Source organism: Rutidosis leptorrhynchoides, chromosome 1, assembly GCF_046630445.1.
Source record: "Rutidosis leptorrhynchoides isolate AG116_Rl617_1_P2 chromosome 1, CSIRO_AGI_Rlap_v1, whole genome shotgun sequence".
NCBI classification, from domain to species: Eukaryota; Viridiplantae; Streptophyta; class Magnoliopsida; order Asterales; family Asteraceae; genus Rutidosis; species Rutidosis leptorrhynchoides.
In genome coordinates this window covers 77,081,821-77,105,030 of record NC_092333.1, presented here as the reverse complement: position 1 = coordinate 77,105,030, position 23,210 = coordinate 77,081,821, and the positions used below count along the sequence as shown (strand labels likewise).

The 23,210-nt window shown below is 31.3% G+C and overlaps 1 protein-coding gene across 1 annotated transcript; it reads right to left on the bottom strand.

Annotated features, from left to right (window-relative positions):
- Positions 1-15,722: 15,722 nt before the first annotated feature.
- On the bottom strand, positions 15,723-20,055 carry LOC139861825 (protein phosphatase 2C 29-like). The gene is made up of 4 exons (XM_071850351.1): positions 18,301-20,055; positions 17,622-17,735; positions 17,080-17,344; positions 15,723-16,085 (listed from the first exon to the last, which is right to left on the bottom strand). Exons 1-4 carry the CDS (start codon positions 20,053-20,055, stop codon positions 15,961-15,963), a joined length of 2,259 nt encoding a protein of 752 aa, XP_071706452.1. The 3' UTR covers positions 15,723-15,960.
- Positions 20,056-23,210: the final 3,155 nt, after the last annotated feature.

Genomic DNA, 23,210 nt, shown 5'->3' with positions numbered 1-23,210 from the left:
TTATGAAATGGTATGCATACCTGTCAACTTTCAATGAAATTAAAGTTTATCTTTTAAAAACGAATGCAATGTTTGTAAAATGTATCATTTAGAGGTCATATACCTGGCAATGAAATCAATTATTATGTGACGTTTATAATCGATATGAACGGGGCATTTCATATTAAGTCATCCTTAGACATTTCATACATTCTTTTGTAATGTACATGACCTAAACGAGCATGCCATAAACCAAAATCACAAGTACTAGAACTAATCATGCAAGTAGAATTAATGACCCTAGGAACATTTTTGAGATTAAGCATGAACATTCCATTATTATAATACCCAAAACCAACAAACACACCACACTTAGACAATATATATTTGTCACTTTCAAACACTTGTTTATACCCACATTTATTCAACATGGGACTAGATATAAGATTCTTACGCAAGTTAGGTACATACAGTACATTATAAAGAGTAATAGTTTTTCCGGAGATAAACTCCAATACAATATTTCCATAACCAACAACACTAGCAATATATTCGTTGCCCATGTGCAAGACATCCTTTTCCAGTACAAAAGTCTTGAACCATTCACGGCCCTTGCAAGCATGGCAAGTTGCACCCGAATCTACCGACCATCCAATTGTATCATCCTGTACATAGAATGCATCAGAAATATGTGAAACATAGTTCTTAATTAGAATAGTCACAAAGTCAAAAATTTGACCGTGATTAGGAGTAGGATCCTTTGATCCTTGGCCCGCACCCGATGTGCTTCCTCCTTCTAGCATCTTGACTTTGCAATCTCGCTTATTGATAATGCTAAAAATGAACATATATTTCATAGCATTATCCTTCAAGAAAGACAAGCTTTTAGTTGCAATTGTTCTATTTACAAGTGATATTCGTTTAAATAATAAAAGGTTAAGACAAAAGACAGATTCGACGATTTGAAGACGCAAACGTCCAAAATGCTCAAACGTACAAGTTACAATCCAAGTGGTTCAATTTAATGACGAATAACGTCTAAAAATGACAAGAGTACAAGCCGCAAAACATAAAGTACAAGATATCCAAGCATACGAAAAGGCGTTCGAAAATCCGAAACTGAGACATTAACCAACAATCAACGTACGACTCAACGGAGCTAAAATTATAAGTCAACTATGCTCAAGAATATAATATAATATTTAAATAATTCATAATAATAATAATAATAATATAATAATAATAATATGGATCACGAGAAATGAAAGTTGATAAATTAATAATTTTAATAAGCAAGTTGATTGAAGCCACCAGACAAGTTGATTCAAATTCAACTTCAAAACAGTTCAAACATATGGCCTATAAATAGAGATGCATTTCACGGAGTGAACGGACACCTTCAACTCTCTTTTCATTTCCTTCTTCTGTAAACATAAATATATATTTATATTATAATTTTAATTTAAGTTAATTTTAATAATTAAGTTATGGTTTAGTTGGGTTATTGTAAGAAATGTTTAACGGGTTTTAAAGTTGAAATTCTGTCCGTGTAACGCTACGCTATTATTAATCATTGTAAGTTATGTTCAACCTTTTTAAATTAATGTCTCATAGCTAAGTTATTATTATGCTTATTTAAGCCGAAATAATCGTGATGTTGGGCTAAAATATTAAAGACGGGGTAATTGGGCTTTGTACCATAATTGAGGTTTGGACAAAAGAACGACACTTGTGGAAATTAGACTATGGGCTATTAATGATTTTTATATTTGTTTAATTGAATGATAGTTCGTTAATTTAATATAAAAATTACAATTGGACGTACCTATAAATAACCACATACACTCGATCGAACACGATGGGCGGGATATTTATAAGTACTAATAATCGTTCATTTAACCGGACACGGGAATGGATTAATAGTTAATGGACTTATTAAAACAGGGGTGAATTACATACAAGGAAAATTGGTGTAATTATAGTTTAAGTCCCCAATTAGTTGGAATATTTGACTTCGGGTATAGGGATAATTTGACGAGGACACTCGCACTTTATATTTATGACTGATGGACTGTTATGGACAAAAACCAGATGGACATATTGAATAATCCAGGACAAAGGACAATTAACCCATGGTAATAAACTAAAATCAACACGTCAAACATCATGATTACGGAAGTTTAAATAAGCATAATTCCTTTATTTCATATTTTTATCTCACTTTTATTTACTGTCATTTTATTTAATTGCACTTTTAATTATCGTACTTTTTAATTATTGCAATTTTATTTATTGTCATTTTATTTATCGCACTTTAATTATTGTTATTTACTTTACGCTTTAAATTAAGTTATATTTATTTTTAATATTTTACATTAGGTTTTAACTGCGACTAAAGTTTTAAAATCGACAAACCGGTCATTAAACGGTAAAATCCCCCTTTTATAATAATACTAATTATATTTATATATATATTTATATACAAATTTAGTTTTAAATATAGCGTTAAACTTGGCTAGATCACTGTGAAACGAACCGGACTTACTAAAAACTACACTACTGTACGATTAGGTACACTACCTATAAGTGTTGTAGCAAGGTTTAAGTATATCCACTCTATAAATAAATAAATAACTTGTGTAAAATTGTATCATATTTAATAGTATTTTGGAATAAAAATATAACTATTTTGTATACACCTCTACGCACATCAAGTATTTTTGACGCCGCTGCCGGGGAACGCCGAAGCGAAACGCTAAAAAAAAATTATTAGTTTTTAAGATATTTTTGTAAAAATATCATATTTCTTATTTTGTAAAAATATTTTGTTAAAAATACAAAAAAAAAAAAAAAAGCCTAACCACAATATCACAAACTCATTGTCTTTCTTTGCCTTTCGGTTTAAATAAGTTACAACTTGATCGATTATTAATATGGCAAAGTGATAATGCTGTTAACCATAAATAAATGTTTGTTACTCCTCTTTTGGCCGAAAATTCCACTCATGTATCACCACTTGATTATTTAAAAAGAAAAACGAGAGCAACAGCCGATTTTTTCTAGCAATTATGATATGGTTTATGGAAACATGACATGGACTAGACATTGTTCCGCTAATCACGCATTTGAGTAATACATCATGGGGTCTTCCTTAATTTTTGGCTTTCAAATAAAGTAGTTAGGATACATCACCACCTTATAAACATACTCTATTAGTTAATTACAATTGTTGGAGTTGTTGAGTTCTCAACGTAAAAAAAAAAAAAAAAGTAAATGATTCTTGCAATCACCTTAAAACCCACATGCTAATTGCGAACGAGAGAAACAAAAATAAATATAATAGGAGGCTATTTGAGTGGTGTCAAAAGAAAAAGAAAAAGTAAGTCCATTACCATAATAAGCTTCATGGGTACCGAATTTGAGTGTGACTACCATTTAAATAATATGATTGTATGTGGGGCATGACTTTAATAACCAAGTGGGTTAATTAGTTAATGGTTGTTGGCCACTAGGAAAAGAAAAAGAAACGTGAGCATAGAAGTAGCTCGTAGCAACAGTGAGCAGTAATCCCCGATGGTGGTGGTTCAATTGATTATCTGAACAGAAAAAAAAATAACCATCACACGAATTTTGTGACAACCCGGAAATTTTCGACCAAATTTAAACTTTATCGTTATATCATTCTGACACGATAAGCAAAGTTTGTTAACTTAAATCTTAAGAATTTTAAACTGTGTTTCTACATTCATTTAACCTCGACCAAACTCCAATGATTCACGAACCATTATATGAACGGATATGATTATATGTATATGTGTATATATTATAACTTGAAAACGTTAACAAAGTATTAGACGTATAATACTTTACATGAACGTATTTGTTTCAAAATATATTTAAAATAATTATCGATGGAATTAAAAGTTAATATCAAATGATTGAATTATCAGATACATTGAATTATGATTATGAGTCTCTGTTGAGAGGTCCACTTTGATTTAGAAAACCTTTATTTTTAACGGTATTCGGAATAATTGGTAAAGTAATCTACCATTAAGATCAAAGTGTCAAATAATGAAAGTTAGACAAAAGTTAGGGGAGAATTGAATTTCATAATATTCGATTGATCTATTTTCAAATGTTCGGAAACGCTTTTCGATTCAATAGAATTTGACTATTAAAATGTTTTATTTAAATAACGTAATTTAAATATATACAATAGGGTATTAGTTATTAGAGTTAAATATATAAATATACTCTGAGATTATTATTTTAGTATAAGTAATATATTTATCTACTTGATAATGAAAACATAATTATATATAGTAGTTTGAATATATATGATTTCGATATGTAACTATTACTGTATGTATATTGTTAAAATGTTTAAACATTAAAAATATATAATGTACATTATATAAATATGAAATATTACGTAATTAATAATATATAATGTTAATATGTATAATTACAAGTTAAAAATATAGTTGTTATACTAATATTATTATTATTATAAATATTAATATCTGTATTAGTTATATTATTAGTTTTAATATATAATTTATAGATATATGAAAATTTATACATTTAAATTGTTGTATCACTAATATTATTGTTATCATAATTAGTAGAAAAATTATGAGTTTAATTATTATTATGATTACTTTTATTATTATTAATATTATTTTTATCATTAAAAATCATTATTTATATTAATATGAAAATAACATAATTTATTATTGTTATCATTAATAATATCATTTATAATATTATTATTAATTATTATTATCATTGTTGTTAAGATTATTATTATTTATACAATTATTATTATTATTATTATTATTATTATTATTAATTATTATTAATAGAATTATTATTATTAATGTATTATATTTTTTTTTAAAATGTTGTAACAGCGAGATCTTTATTTGAATCAGTATTCTATCACAATCCAACTTTGAATGATATTCTTTTTGTCTCTAAAATGTGTTAACCATCGATATCAATATACAAATACAGCTGTAGATTCTGATATAATCCATACAGGTTTTATTTTATTTTTTTATTTATTTATTCATCTCTGTTTCTGATTGATTTTATTTGACGAGTATCCTTGCTTTAAAACAAATCAAATTACTCACGTTATTACAAAAATCATTCCATCGTTCCATCATCACTATCAATTATCAGCAGTGATTACTCCAGTTCATCGAATTTAAATGAAGAACAGCACGATACCTCTGTATGTTCAATTTTTAGTCAAAACCCAATTATTAATCGAATTTCAAAATCTATTAATGCAAAATTGTTAGAAATAATTCATGTAAACTTTCTGCAAAATATCAAATCTCAATTCATTATATCGAATTTTAAATTTTCAAGTCAAAGTTTTAATTATAAAAAGTCAAACTTCATTCTTTGATCGAATTCGAGTTATTAGTTATAATTGAAGTTAAATTAAGGATTTCAGAAGTTTCCAGGAACGATTTAAGACTTAATTTATTTAGAAATCGTGATCCAAAACAGTCTACAAATCGAATTTGAATTTGGAGTTCATGCGAGTGCTTCAGTATCTGTTTCAGCTTATTTTTTTTTTCATTTTTTGGTTTTGATTAATCAAATAAATCACATATTATTCAGTGTAGTTTACATGTTTTAAAACAAACATGATGTAGCTGTTATGAATTCAATTTATTTGAAATTGATAATGGTGTTCATCGTAATCATTAAACTGCTACTGCTTCTTTTATTTTATTTTTATTTTTTTATTTGTTTCTCTGTTTTAATCGACTTATTCTGTTGCAAATTGTTCTGTAAACAATCTCAAATCCAAAAATTAAATAAGAAAGTCTTTGATGATATGGTGTGATCTCTGGTCGATTTGGGTTGAAAGAAGAATAGGAAATAGGAAATAAAAGAGATACGGTTTATAGATAAATTGGAAGGGTATAAATCAGATAAAAAAAGCCAGCTCAGCTGGTTGAACGTGTTTGCATGTAATTGAGAGGTCGTGGGTTCGAGCCCGGCGAATGGCATTATTTTTGTAATTCGATTTTTGAGGTAGTTTTCCATTTTCTACAATTATTATTATTTTTATTATTATTATTATTATTATTATTATTATTATTATTATTATTATTATTATTATTATTATTATTATTATTATTATGATTATTATTATGATTATTATTATGATTATTATTATTATTATTATTATTATTATTATTATTATTATTATTATTATTATTATTATTATTATTATTATTATGATTATTATTATTATTATTATTATTATTATTATTATTATTACTACTACTACTACTATCATTAATACAAATAATATTAGTATGATTATAATTATCACTAAGTATGATCATTATGTATTATTAATATACAAATTGTTATTATTACCATTAATATTAGCATTATTATCATATGTATATTTATTATTGTCATTAATATCATTAAGTATCATTATCATTAATATTAGTATATTAGGAGTACCCTTTAACATTAATCATAGTACTATTAATTATGAACATTAAAAATTTCTATTAAAACGATAATTATTATTAAACTGACTATTACTATTGAAAATGCTATTTTTGCTAAAACTATCATTTTTACTTTATCATTATTAATAAAATTACCATTTTTATTAAAATTACTAATATCAGTATTATTATTATCCTTAAGCTAGTATTACTACAATTGATAATTTTATAAAACAACAGATATATATGTATATATGAATACAAATATATTTATTAAATAAAGTATACTAATACTACATAAAATTTCGTTTTAACTAGTAACCTTAATTAAATATTAAATAAATATCATAATGTAAAGTAAGTATTAATAAAATTATATATATAAGAACATTAATCTTAATACATAAAATAATAGATATACACTTGTTTGATTACAATTATGTATATTAATCAATATACAAATGATATAGGTTCGTGAATCCGAGGCCAACCTTACTTTTGTTCAAAGATGTTATATGTATTTTTACTACGAAATACAGTATGGTGAGTTTCATTTGCTCCCTTTTACTCTTTACATTTTTGGGCTGAGAATACATGCAAATGCTTTATTAACTGTTTTACAATATTTATATGCGTGAGTTCATTTGCTCCCTTTTACTCTTTACGTTTTTGGGCTGAGAATACATGCAAATGCTTTATTAACTGTTTTACAATATTTATATGCGTGAGTTTCATTTGCCTTTTTTACCCTTTATATTTTTGGGCTGAGAATACATGCGCAATTTTTATAAATGTTTTACAAAATAGACACAAGTAATCGAAACTACATTATATGGTTGAATTATCGAAATCGAATATGCCCCTTTTTATTAAGTCTGGTAATCTAAGAATTAGGGAACATACACCCTAATTGACGCGAATCCTAAAGATAGATCTATCGGGCCCAACAAGCCCCATCCAAAGTACCGAATACTTTAGTACTTCGAAATTTATATCATGTCCGAAGGAGGATCCCGGAATGATGGGGATATTCTTATATGCATATTGTAAATGTCGGTTATCAGGTGTTCAATCCATATGAATGATATTTTTGTCTCTATGCATGGGACGTATGATTATGAGAAATGGAAATATGAAATCTTGTGGTCTATTAAAATTATGGAATGTTTATTTATATTAAACTAATAAACTCATCAACCTTTTGGTTGACAGTTTAAAGCATGTTTATTCTCAGGTATGAAAGAAATCTTCCGTTGTGCATTTACTCATTTTTCTAGGATATTACTTGGAGTCGATCATCGCTCTGGGATCAAATGTTGATGACTTGTACAGATAGATTAGGACGGGGCATTTCAAATTTGAACCTGCATCAGTTTTGAATCTGCATTATTTTGAGCCTGCACTCCCAATTTGAGCTTGTATATTAAAAAAAAAAAAACCTTTCAAAATAATATATTTTTAAGATTTTGTCTATAAAATTAAAAAGTGTTTTTATTTTAAGTTTTAATTACCTTAGAATTTAGTTGCCGTTTTTTGAATAGAATTGCATTTAAGTTTTAATACCTTTAGACGCAACTTTTAAATTTCGACGCTTTACTTTCTTTTTATTATTTTTTGACTTTTATGTTTCGACGTTTTTTTTTTCGACCTTTTATTTTTCGACGTTTTTCGACGCACTCTTTTTTTTCTTATTTCTCGACGCTATAGTTTTTAGGACATAGATTTTTTTTTTCTTCAAAACTTCGACGAAAAATTATTTTAAGTGGTTAAATTGATAGACATCCAAAATTTTCTGGTTCGTAGTAATAGTTGGATTTGTTAGTGGCGAGTTGTGGGCTTCCGATTTAAAGGGTCCTGCCTACCTGCTGCATCTATTGGCTATTCGACACGTGGGCAAAAGCAAAAAAGTCTATTAATTTGATAACTTATATAATTTTTTATCTTTTATAACTAATAGAATATTCAGTGAATGCACCGAGCAAAACGTTCACCACCTGTAACTCGATCAAGACATCTAGCCAATATTGTCGCCGTCGATTTTTCTTTAGAATCGTCATCCAGTCGACCAAGTACTCCAATTCAAATTTCCGATAATCCATTTTTTGAACCCGACCTCACAATTGAGAATCCGGAGGATATTCAGGGACAATTCAGAGATCCTGAACCACTAATCATTCCTCCTGAACTACAAATCACTCATCCAGAGATTGTCGAGGAACAAACCATTAAATCAGAATCCCTTAGTGATTCAGATTCAACAAATTCAATTATGGAAAATCTGGAACCCCTAAGTATGGAAGACCGAATGAGAGCTAAACGCACTGGCCAAGGTCATGCAATTACTCAACCAGACATTAATGAGCCAGATTATGAAATCAAAGGACAAATCCTACACATGGTAACTAATCAATGCCAATTTAGTGGTGCACCAAAGGAAGATCCAAATGAACATCTTCGTACCTTTAATAGGATCTGTACACTATTTAAAATCCGAGAAGTGGAGGATGAACAGATATATCTCATGTTATTTCCCTGAACTTTAAAGGGAGAAGCCAAAGATTGGTTAGAATTGTTACCTGAAGGGGAGATTGATACATGGGATGTCTTAGTTGAAAAATTTCTTAAACAACTCTTTCCGGCATCTAAAGGCGTGAGACTTCAAGGAGAAATAGTTACGTTCACACAAAAGCCAAATGAAACTCTATATTAGGCGTGGACAAGATTTGGAAAGTTATTGAGAGGATGTCCTCAACATGGTTTAGACACTTATCAAATAGTACAAATATTCTACCAAGGATGCGACATCACTACAAGAAAAGACATCGATATAGCAGCTGGTGGTTCCATTATGAAGAAAACCGCAACTGAGGCTTATAAAATTATTGATAACACTGCTTCCCACTCATATGAGTGGCATCAAGAAAAAGATATCGTTAGATCATCTAAAGCGGCTAGAGCCGATTCTAGCCATGACTTTGATTCCATTTCCGCAAAAATAGATGCTGTCGAGAGACGAATAGAAAAGATGACTAAAGATATTCACTCAATACGAATTAGTTGTGAGCAGTGTGGAGGACCACATTTGATAAAAGATTGTCTCAGTATTGAATAAACAATGGAACAAAGAGAGAATGTTTCATACATGAACCAAAGGCCTGGAAATAATTATCAGAATAATTATCAACCGTCAAGACCAATCTACAATCAAAACCAGAATTATAACCGAAATGTTCCATACAACAACCAACACGGTCCTAGCAATCAACAAGTATCTAACAATACTTACAATCAGCAAAGACCTATTTTTCAAAACAATCCACCACAAACTGATGATAAAAAGCCAAATTTAGAAGATATGATGTCAAAGCTAGTTGAATCTCAAACGCAGTTTTTCACATCTCCGAAACAAACGAATGAACAAAATGCTCAAGCATTTAGAAATCAATAAGCTTCTATTCAAAATTTGGAACAAGAAGTAAGCAACCTAGCAAGGTTGATAGGTGAAAGAAATCGGGAAGTCTACCTAGCGATACAAATGCTAACCCCCAGAATGAAACAGCTAAAGCAATTACCACAAGAAGTAGTATTACACTTAAACCACCTGAAATACCTGTAATTTCTGATGACGCTATTCCTACTACACAAGAACCACAACCTGAGCAAGATAAGGAAACAGAACCGGTAGTTAAAAAGGTTAATAAAGATAACACAGTTAAGGCTAAACTTTATGTTAAACCATACCAACCACCACTTCCTTACCCGAGTAAAATGAGAAAAGAAAGACTTGAAGCCGAGCAATCCAAATTCTTGGATATGTTTAAACAAATAAATGTAAATCTTCCTTTCATTGATGTGATTTCAGGAATGCCTAGATATGCTAAATTTTTGAAAGATCTAATCACAAATAGAAAGAAAATGGAAGAACTCTCGGCTGTTACAATGAATGCTAATTGTTCTGCAGTACTGTTGAATAACATACCAGAAAAATTATCAGATCCAGGAAGTTTCACAATTCCATGTTTTCTGAGTAGTCTTAGTTCAATAGAAGCATTGGCAGATTGAGGTGCTAGTATAAATCTAATGCCGTATTCACTATACGCTAAACTAGACCTTGGAGAATTGAAACCAACACGAATAAGCATACAACTAGCCGATCGGTCAGTAAAATATCCTAGAGGGATAATGGAAAACATGCTAGTTAAAGTTGGTACTTTAGTATTTCCAGTAGATTTTGTTATTCTGGACATGGAAGAAGATTCTCGAGTTCCTCTCATATTAGGAAGACCATTCTTAAACACGGCTAAAGCAATAATAGACGTGTTTGGTAAGAAACTGACCCTGACTATAGAGGACGAGAGTGTTACCTTTTCTGTTGATAGAGCCATGCAACAACCGCAATCTGCAGATGATACATGTTATTATATTCAAACTATATATTCACATGCAGAATTGTTAGAAGAATTTCCAGAATTACAAGGAACAGGAGAATGTTCTTTAGGAGAAGGAACTGAACCAATTAATGAAGCTGAAATGTTAGCTACACTCATGGCTAATGGATATGAACCAACAACAGAAGAAATTCAAATGCTAAAAGAAGAAGACAGATATCGATATAAATCATCGATAGAAGAACCACCGACATTAGAGTTAAAGCCACTTCCAAACTATTTGGAATATGCTTATTTACATGGTGAATCTGAATTACCTGTAATAATATCGTCTTCTCTTACTGAAAGTGAAAAATCTCAACTCATTTCTATGCTAAAAACTCATAAACCAGCTATTGCATGTCACCTGTATTACTTGAAGTTGGATACTAAGTTTGATGTAGTTTTAAACATTTAGCTTTTAGAAGCATATTATAGAGTCGAGAGGTATGTAAAATATATGATGAAGTTGCGTGTTCTTCTTTGGATTGAGATACCTTTTTGAATATGAGCATTCAAAGGTATGATTTTAATCATTTCAACAGACTCGTGTATTTCTACTTGTGACTTTTCTGATTCTATAAGTGATATTACGTAGAAGCATGTGTTGTCTTAGTTCTGTAATTTCTGGTTGTTTTAGTAACACTAATCTTTGATAATCATAATATTTACAGATGATTTTCATTTGTTCTTTGAAAGGCTTTCACGATTTCCGTCCTTTAACATGGTTAAGAGTCAGTTTCCTTATTTTATTATGAACACTAAATCGCTATTCGGTGTATATGAGCCATTTGCATGTCCTCTTCAGATGTTTGTTTGAAGTTATGGATTACTGCCATATATTCTATATGTGAAATAGGGTTCTTTTACATGGGTGTCAAGTGTCACATTTAACTTTTGTTTGGTTATTATAGAGTGGAAATCAAAATTACCCATTTGGACCCCTTTTAACCCTTGGGTCATTTTGGTGTCAAATTGGGTAACGGTCGATTTCGAAGCGTCTACTTCACACACAAAGCCCAACAAATATTTCTTATATAATTGCTTTTTGTAATGTATATTGTGTGTGATTTGATGAATTTTTTTAGTTCATTTACTAATTACCAAGGTTGTAAAAGTCGCGAGTCGGGGACGCATCGGTCGACACCTAAAAAGGACGCGTCGGCCGAGTCGGGACGCATCGGGGACGCGTCGGCCGTTGACCAACGTTGACTTTATTAATAATGTCCTAAATATGTATTTATATATGTATAAAATAGTTGATACCATAAATTTCTTAAATAAGAACTTGAATTTAAATAAAATCAAACTTCAAACTCAATTAATGTTACCGAGTACATAATCAGTAAGGACACAGAGAAAAGAGTGGCCCAAAAAATGAAAACAAACCCTCATTTTAAAACATATCACATCTTGACGAAAATTTGACTGATTTTAGCCGTTTTTGATCAACTTTTACCGTCTTTGACAGACTTTGACCGAACTTTTAGCTTTGACCGTCTTTTGAGTCGTTTTCAGAAAAAACGGGACGGAGAACCCAAAAAAACGACGCATCGGCCGACTTTTACAACACTGCTAATTACATATATACGAAACCTAAAATTACATTTTGAACGCAACACAACGGGTACAGGCAACACTACATGGAACCAACTGTTCTTCAACTCGAGAGATGCAGAAGCGATGACGTAAATGAAGAAAAGCATCGCATCTGACCCAATTAACATTGACCAAGCTTGCGAACTACGAGGTACATCAACATAAAACTCATTCTCGATAAAAATATATTCTAATAATATGTGATTACATTGGAGTCAAAACCATGATTCTATGTGAGTTGCAACAAATGTAAGAAAGAGTTGGCTGGTAATTGGTAAATATATTTTGACTTTGTCCCTGGACGTGCTGTGATTGATGCGGCTCGTCGGAAGCGGGTCAAGTACGAATCTAGTTGTCTGGTGTTTGGTTATGGTTTCATTCCTTTCTCATTTTCTTCCCTTGGGGAATTAGAGAAGGAGGCTGTTTCTTTGCTAAAGCGGGTTCAGAAGAGTTCGATGGCGCAAGATATTGGTGTCAGTGCTGCTGCTCATATTTTTACTAGGATAGGTTTTGCTATTGCTAGAGGTGTGGGGGCCCAGATTGTCTCTAGGCTTCCCACTAATTTTTTGTAAGTTTTAAAACTTTTAAGTTTATTATTATTTATAATAATAATAATAATAATAATAATAATAATAATAATAATAATAATAATAATAATAATAATAATAATAATAATAATAATAATAATAATCTGCGTCGACCATGGACCACCAGACGAGCCTAAATTAAGGTAAAATCGAATAATTAATGTTACAACCGTTGTTATTATCACTAAACAATGCTAAGAAAGGGGAAATTTTGACTACTGTTTCATAGCAAATGATATCAGATGGCACAACATCCAGCAACCAGCTAAAAATGGGACTAAAACGTCAACATTCAGCTCATCGTAATATCATTTTGAATATATTTCATATGCTGCAGTTTCTTTCCATATTTTGTAACTACTTAAGACTATGAATGCTGAACGTATGTCGGATGAATAGACCATGAATGTTTGATTTACCTACATATGTAAATATCAACACTTTTGGCTATAAATGTTTATAGCTTCATGGTTAAGGTTAAGAGACAACTACAAATATCCGCTGCGAAGCGCGGACCTCATCACTAGTTATTATTATTATTTGGTTTTTTTTAACGTCCCATTTAACGCTAAACTAATAATTATTGCCGTATAACCCAGATTCAATTTCGGTCATCAGCATTCCCTTTTAATTGTTTACTTTTCATTTTGATTTTTTTATTTCTTTTAAACTTTTTCTTTTCTTTTATTCACTATAAAAAAATAACCTTTTTTAAATTTTACTCCCTATTTCTTTATTATCTAATTAACTAATATTTATATAAGCAAATTCACATAATTTAGAATCAATCTATCTATCTATCTATCTATCTATCTATCTATCTATACATCTATACATTATTATAAATCACGTGTCATTATGCTTACGTGTCATCTCCTTAATTAATCAAATTTAAATTATCCTACGTGTCATTCTATTAATTAATATGAATTACATAATCCTACATGTCATTCTATTATTAAATCAAATTAAATATTAAGTTAATTAATAAAATATAACCGATTGATTTTGTTACCTTATATAAAAGACACAAATAAATATATATATATATATATATATATATATATATATATATATATATATATATATATATATATATATATATTATATATAATATAATATATAAATAATCGAATACGTCCCAAAACAACTACTACTATAAATACTATTACTATAAATTAATATGAAGATATTTATACATGACTGTCGGGTTTTCAAGGAGAAATTAGTTTTTATTAATAATCTTATTTATAGAAAATATATAATTATACGGACATAGTTGCGAGATGGGTAAATACCATCTTTATCGTTATACATATTATTATATAGTATATTTATCGTTAATGATTATTTTTTGTTTAGTTTAAAAATATCATGCAAAGCACGGGCTCTTTCACAAGCTTTTTCATAGAGGATTATCGTGTAACAATTCTATTTTATTTACGTTTTCATGTTCTCAATTATAGGCTACATTTGATCGGTAACATCTATAATTGTCGTCTATACTAACGATTTTAAGAAATAATATTTACAATTTCCGTTCAACGGACGGGCTCTTAAACTAGTAATGTAAATAAAGTAACGACACGTTTAGTTATATACTTATCAATATGTCTATTTTGGTCTATAATATACACATACATATATATGATATAAACTAACGCAACGATTACCATAAAATCACAAACGCAACAAAACTACCATGATGTTCAAAATATCATTTCTTTTGTCAATCTAATTCTTTATTTTCTGCATTCACTTTGTGTATGATTAGCATGTACAGGTTCATTACATACTAGAGATGATGATTTGGTGATTGAGCTAAGAGTTGTGGTTATAGCTGCTGCTTGTTGATGCTGTCATATTTTAGAGTTTGAAGGATTGAACCCTTTGTGCACAGAGTGTAATACAAGAGTAGTCAACATACCTAGTATGGGGTGAAATTGTCATTACACAAAGATGGGACATAGTTGAGTTCATTCTATCCATTGTTGAGGGACTGAATACGAAAATATGGCTAGTCAATTGGTCAATGGCTGGTTATAGGCTTGCAGTATAAATACCCATATTTAGGGTTTCCTGATTTTAGTTTTTATCGATTTATATTCAATTTTGCTCACGATTCATATCATCATTGTCTAATCATATACTCTAAATCCAGAAGTTTGGATTGTTGGATTTTTTATCTTCTGGATTCATCTAGTTGATGAATACTTGTTTTGGTTAATACACGCGTTTGTAATTTGTGGTTTGTTGGTTGACCGTGTTGAATTGTTGTGATTATACAAATTTCTACACATGACAACATAGCAACACGCGGCTTCTATCCAACTTCGTTTCAACTATTTTATAGAGTGGGCTTTTGGCATGTAACCCTCATGGGTTGAAAAGCCACCATTAAAAAGTTACACGATCTTCATTTTTACCAACTAAATAACTACTCCACTATCAATCACAAAATTTAACAAAAAGATAACCCCACCCACATCATGTCTCTTTCAGAACAACTTCCATCTATGTAAAAAACACATCAAGTAAAAAATGCCCATTCTTTACCACCCCCAACCCCTACCTAAACAAAATTTAAAATACCAAAAAAAAAAAAAAAAAAAAAAAAAGAAGAAGAAGACCATATTTCTATTTTCTAATCTTTCCCATCATAAACTCACTCTTGGGTATCCCATTTCAAGTCTTGCATCAAATGTGGGCCAGTTTGACCCAACATGTTTTCCTTTGTAAATGTATAAGATGACCCGATGCTTGCAGACGCAATTATAAGCGTTGAACTGTCGACTCAGCTTACAGGGCTTATAGGCTCAACGGGGAAGATGTTAAAATGGTGTTTTGTAGATGGATGTAGGAAAAAAGTTGTGTTCAAAAGTATTTTCCAGACGATTTCCAAATTCGGCCTTCTAAAGAAATAACCATGACAGTGACATCATCATGATACTTCCTACGGTCGCCTTGTGGGATGTCCAGTAATTCATGCAAATCCATCCCTGTAGGGACATGAAAAAACTTCCATTTTAATACAAAACTCCAATCAATACGAGCACCTGCTGCAAGAGACACATGCTATGTGGGTACATGTAACAATAATAGAAGTACAACATGATAATAACATGAAGACATTATTATCAATCAGTTCATTAGGGAATCTGAGGTGGCAGATTGGGTGGGTCAAAGTTTCTATAATAATATCATTAGTCTAGGCACTTCTAAAGTTTCTATAATAATATCCATATCATATATGATTAAGAATAGTAGTGATTTCTATTATAAACTAACTTTACAGTAAAATGATCCATGAGGCTTTATGTATAAAAAATACACTTTCAGTTAAATTTTGACCAGTTAGACAGCCTGGATTGACACGTTCATACATAAATAGGGTACAAAATGCTACTAATACCAACTAAAAGTTGAAGAGAGCAAAAATACTAATTTGTAGTACCATTTTCGAAGATGGTAATGCTACTTTCAACATTAATAGTTCTAATATATAAATAGTCACAAGTTCACAAACCTGTTGAGAAATGGGTCAATTTGGATTATATTCTATGCTAATGGATCGAACAGATAAAAACGATAAAAGCTTGGCTGAAAGTAACAGGTTGAACTAGTTAGAAATAGCCCATGACAAGATTAAAGTAAACGGGTCATTATGTTAATACAGTTTTGCAATTTTCTATTTAATATATTAATCATCTAAGAATTTCAATAAAACGTAATAGACTTGTTGGCGGGATCCAAAACATTTTGACCCAGTCCACTTTTAGACTCACTACTAACCGCCCAGAATGTCACCAACATTCAAACCAACAAAAGTTGACTTGAATTTTCAACTATGGTAATTCAGAATTAGTATTTCTTCGTGGTTGTAAGCTACTTAAATGTCAGCATCTTTAGTGTCTGCTCGAGTAATGCATATAAATTCCTTCAGATAACATATAAAGCAGCTAGTATAACGATGCATCAGTCAAACAAATTTACCAGCTTTTTTGGCAGCACGTAAAAGAAGCTCCTCTATAAGATATTGGGCAGGGTCACCATCAGGAAACTTCTCCATGAAATTGTCAACGTTAGAAACGACTTCCTCATTGCTAAAATATTGGTACAGTCCATCTGATGAAAGAACTAGAAATTGATCTCTAGGGGAAAGATGATGGTGCCTGAGTGAAGGTTCACAAGATACATATGGTGCAGTACCAATATACTCATTTCGAAACATCTCCAATAATGAATCGTTCCATTTTGGCTGAACCATTGACAAGTCAACATATTATTAGACAAAATCACATGCATTAACTTATTGAATTAAATTTGAAGATATTAACTGATCAAATTTTACGCATAAACCAGTTTTTGTTCACCAAATAACATCAGCAATCATATTAATTTTTTATCATCATTATTTCAAAACTTATATAGGCTTTTTTGTTTTATCATCATTGTAATATTGACCACCTTGAATTTCACATAGCTGATTGCACAATTAAGAGAGAACCATAATAAACAAAAAACAAAATGCTAACCTGTTTAAGAAATCCCGCCCCAAATGCACGAGTGACCTTGAGACGGCCTTTTACCCTACCATTGACTATACATTGGTTGTCATCTGGATGCTCATTCTTGATTCTTGTGATTTCCTGCAATCATACAAAGATTCTGCAATTGAGGTACTAGTATATTTAGATAAAGTGAGTTGAAACTAATGATAACTAACACTTCTACGTTATTCTTTCCTTGCTGGTTAGGAAAGAATCAGAAGCCAAGGATGCTAAGAAAAGAATATAGAAGACACTTTTGTTTTAATCTAAATAAATAAATAAATAAAATATAAACGGTGCGAAAATTCAAAAGTAGCTACATGATTATTCAATAGATATAAACAATCAAATTTTATGTTTACACTGTACATAATTTATATGAGTTCTTAGTTTAATTAACATCGAAGTAAATTAAAGACACAAGTCAATAATGAGGGAGTGGGAGCTACAAGATGCAACCATCATGATTCTTATATAAGATATCAAGATCTAAACAATACTTGATAGGCTACTTATAAATGTTAAAAGCGCCTCAGTTGGTTTAAAAGATCAACATAGATTTGAATTTATGCAGTTCATTAGTTTAATAGACCATCAAGTAATCAACATAATAAGGTTCAAAAGGGTTATTAAGGACCATCATAATGTAGCACAATTAGCTTACTTCTTCTATGCTCGTGCTGTGATCAGTAGATAGCTGCAACGCCATCAACCTCATATCACGAGCAGACACATCATGTAAATCATCATTCCCCTTTTCAAGAACATCTATCGATTCAACAATACCCTCGACAATAATCCCACTATCCCCTGTTCCAGATGAACCAACTTCATGTATAGCCTTTTCATGTTGTGCAACGATAGCCCGACTATCTCCTAAATTCATCACGTACACGTCCTCGTCTCTCATCAATGCAACCAGTATACAAGAACCCATAAGTGCAAGTTCTGGATACTGATCCATAACCTTATCAGTCATGTCCAAATATGCAAGCTCGGTTACTTCCAAAGCTCGTGACATTGCTTTCAAAACCAAATCATGATCTACGGGACCCACTTTCTTCATCCTACCAGTTCCAGTTCTTCCAGTATTACTTCTTTCCTCTATTCGATTTTCCACTTCCTTCTGCTCTTTCGCATCCAGCCCAAACTTCCAAGCAAAAAATTTACCACCTTCTTTATTCTTACTGAACCCATTTCTTAACTTTGACAACAACAACGAACGCCTACTAACTCCCGACGTAGTTTTACTTGCATCAAGCGCATCATCCACCGAAAACGCAAATCGTTCAGAACCAGAAAGATCAAGACCATCTTCAGGTTCCTCATGAGCAAGATACTCCCATAACTTCTTCCTCTTAGTCTCGTTTTCCCCTCCTGATTGAAACGTAACTTTCTTCATGGACCCACCAATCTCCGAATCCAACCTATCGACTTTTGCTACATCTTCTTCCTCTTGTCGACCAGATTGACTCACCGACGTTTCCTCAGAATCCCAAAACAAACCCTCGAGTTCTTTATACGTAGCTTTATATAAATTCCCCATCAAAAACTCAGGAGCATCAGGACCATTAAATCCATCATAAATCCCGACAAACAACCACCCGTGTTCTTCCGATACAACCACGTGTACTCGATCCTCCCCCGCCTTCCCCAAAGCCCACTGCACATCACTCTCATTCTTCAAATCCATCTCATATCTCCCTTTCCCCAACTCATTCAAACTCTCCTTTCGATTTCCCACCAAATTCCTCTCCGGGACCACCCACGGCCGACGAAACGCCTTCCTAATCCCCGGTATCCCCTTCTTCCTCTTCTTCTTACCATACATTCCACCGTTCAACGGAGCTGAAAACGGCACCCTATTACCATTACTACCCGCAGTTACACCGTTTCCATCTAACGGACCTGATAACGCACCGCGTTCAATCGGCCCAGACATAAAATAGCCTCTCTCAATCAAACCGGACGCCGCTCCGGAACCGGTTTCGCTCCGCGGAACCGGTTGAAGCGGAAGAGAAGTAAACGACGACGTACTTTCAAAACCATTAACTATACTAGACTTAACACCAGCGCCAATACCAACATTAGCAGCACAATCAGTAGCATCATCGTAAAAATTATCTACTACAGTTCGTGGAGTTGAAGTATTAGCACTTACCGAAGCACCTGAAATAGCTTTAAATTGACATGACCTAGATGACGAATCATGTGACGGTGAAAACCGTAAGGACTGCGACGGCGAAATAAACCTATCGGAGTTCGTCGGAGATATAAAACGAGCTGATGAACGAACGTAACAAAAGGAATGACCTAGGGTTTCGTCAAGAGGTTCAGTCGGTGTGAAAATAGAGTCGGTTTGTTGTTGACGACGTCGTTTTGAAGTATCCGGATTGAAGCAGGAGAATCCAGTTCCCATCACATTTGATTTTTTTGTTAATGTTGGTGATGAAATTGTTTTTAGAGAGGGAAAGTGTGGGTTTATAGAGAGAGAAAATGGTGGTGAAGAAGGTGGTAGTGTATTTTATTTTAATTTTTTTTTTTTTTTTTTTATAATGTTTGGAGTTGTGTAAATTATTCGGAGTATAATGTTTTTGGAGGGTGAATGGGGATGAGAAGTTAGTACTGGTGAAATGAAAACGGGAAGGAAATAAAGAAAACAAGGGGGAGACTTTTATTTTTGTGTGTGGAAAGACGAATAAAAAATAAGTGAGGGGGCCGGAGTGGGTAGATCAATTGAAAAGCGTATTTGATTTGTCAAGTTTTAATAAATATTTTAAGGTTCTTTCAAAATTTAGGAGACTTGTATTACCCTTTTTTAAGATATATCTAATCTAATTTAAGGATTTTGTTTACCGTCTAATAGAATGATATAATTTAGTATTCAGTGCGTTTGTTATTGTCATATGTATAGAAAATGATGTTGAATGGTTTTAAATATTTAATGTTGAAAATGGCGATTCCTAGAGGTTAAGTAGTCGGGTTCGTCTTGTTTTGTTCGTTTGGTGTGTTTCCTTTTCATCGTTTTGTAATCGGTTATATTTTGTTAGTTTGTCTTTGTGGTTTTTGGGTTGTTAGGGAGGTTCAGTTATAGATAGTTCTTGTGTAGGTAGTTGCTTTCTAGGTTCGAACTTTCCTGTTTCACCCGTCTTTTTTGTAACCCTTGTTGAGGACGTTTTCCTTTGGAAAACGGCCTCGATTTCTATATGAGTTTTCGTTATTTTCGCCAAAAAAAAAAAATTAAGCACATAAATTTTATGTAACATTCACAGTAAATTATATCAAAAAATACTTATTAAACAACCATATTCTAATTTTTATTCATGTAAAGGTTAATAAGGTAATCTTTTTAAAAGTTAATAAGGTAATTTTATATCATTAACATTGCTCATTTTAAATGGTTATCAAACAGTTTATTGTCATTCAGAACTAAACTCATTTATAACCTTTTATTTATTCAGATTATGAATCATTCAGCGCTTAATCGTTTGGTTTTATTAAATGCATATAATTTAACAATTCCACTCTATACTCTTATATTTGTATTTGTATATATCTATTTATCAGTCTATTTAAAAAAAAAGTCATAATCAGATAATCACATTAAATTTCAATCATTAAAATGATTATTCAAAGAAAATATACTGTCTGGATTGATCCTTGAATCGTGTATTCACGTTCTCTATAAAGTATTTCGACTCATGATTGTCTTGATTTCACGAAATATTTACAGGGATAAGACAATAATGCAATTTGTGTTTTTGATAATGAAATCACAAATCAGATTATGAGAGAATGAGAATTATGTAAGTTGTGTGTGTAAGTAAAAATGCCAAATTTGAATTCTGTAATTTTGTTATATTGGCAGTTAATAATGAAATGATACAACCCTTCATTATGACGGAAAAAACTATTACCAAAAATGGTGTGACTTTTGGCTGGAAACTCTTCGAGAGTGAAATGTCCCGTTCTTATTGATTAAAAACGTTCCATATTAATTGATTTCGTTGCGAGGTTTTGACCTCTATATGAGACGTTTTTCAAAGACTGCATTCATTTTTAAAACAAACCATAACCTTTATTTCATAAATAAAGGTTTAAAAAGCTTTACGTAGATTATCAAATAATGATAATCTAAAATATCCTGTTTACACACGACCATTACATAATGGTTTACAATACAAATATGTTACATCGAAATCAGTTTCTTGAATGCAGTTTTTACACAATATCATACAAACATGGACTCCAAATCTTGTCCTTATTTTAGTATGCAACAGCGGAAGCTCTTAATATTCACCTGAGAATAAACATGCTTTAAACGTCAACAAAAATGTTGGTGAGTTATAGGTTTAACCTATATATATCAAATCGTAACAATAGACCACAAGATTTCATATTTCAATACACATCCCATACATAGAGATAAAAATCATTCATATGGTGAACACCTGGTAACCGACAATAACAAGATGCATATATAAGAATATCCCCATCATTCCGGGACACCCTTCGGATATGATATAAATTTCGAAGTACTAAAGCATCCGGTACTTTGGATGGGGTTTGTTAGGCCCAATAGATCTATCTTTAGGATTCGCGTCAATTAGGGTGTCTGTTCCCTAATTCTTAGATTACCAGACTTAATAAAAAGGGGCATATTCGATTTCGATAATTCAACCATAGAATGTAGTTTCACGTACTTGTGTCTATTTTGTAAATCATTTATAAAACCTGCATGTATTCTCATCCCAAAAATATTAGATTTTAAAAGTGGGACTATAACTCACTTTCACGGATTTTTACTTCGTCGGGAAGTAAGACTTGGCCACTGTTGATTCACGAACCTATAACAATATATACATATATATTAAAGTATGTTCAAAATATATTTACAACACTTTTAATATATTTTGATGTTTTGAGTTTATTAAGTCAGCTGTCCTCGTTAGTAACCTATAACTAGTTGTCCACAGTTAGATGTACAGAAATAAATCGATAAATATTATCTTGAATCAATCCACGACCCAGTGTATACGTATCTCAGTATTGATCACAACTCAAACTATATATATTTTGGAATCAACCTCAACCCTGTATAGCTAACTCCAACATTCACATATAGAGTGTCTATGGTTGTTCCGAAATATATATAGATGTGTCGACATGATAGGTCGAAACATTGTATACGTGTCTATGGTATCTCAAGATTACATAATATACAATACAAGTTGATTAAGTTATGGTTGGAATAGATTTGTTACCAATTTTCACGTAGCTAAAATGAGAAAAATTATCCAATCTTGTTTTACCCATAACTTCTTCATTTTAAATCCGTTTTGAGTGAATCAAATTGCTATGATTTCATATTGAACTCTATTTTATGAATCTAAACAGAAAAAGTATAGGTTTATAGTCGGAAAAATAAGTTACAAGTCGTTTTTGTAAAGGTAGTCATTTCAGTCGAAAGAACGACGTCTAGATGACCATTTTAGAAAACATACTTCCACTTTGAGTTTAACCATAATTTTTGGATATAGTTTCATGTTCATAATAAAAATCATTTTCTCAGAA

Excerpts from the sequence above, each read along its gene's own strand:
- LOC139861825 (XM_071850351.1), bottom strand. The coding sequence starts at position 20,055 with ATGGGAACTGGATTCTCCTGCTTCAATCCGGATACTTCAAAACGACGT. Across the intron at positions 17,736-18,300 it reads ACAGCACGAGCATAGAAGAA|GAAATCACAAGAATCAAGAA; the intron begins GTAAGCTAATTG and ends GTATGATTGCAG. Across the intron at positions 16,086-17,079 it reads ACGTGCTGCCAAAAAAGCTG|GGATGGATTTGCATGAATTA; the intron begins GTAAATTTGTTT and ends ATGTCCCTACAG.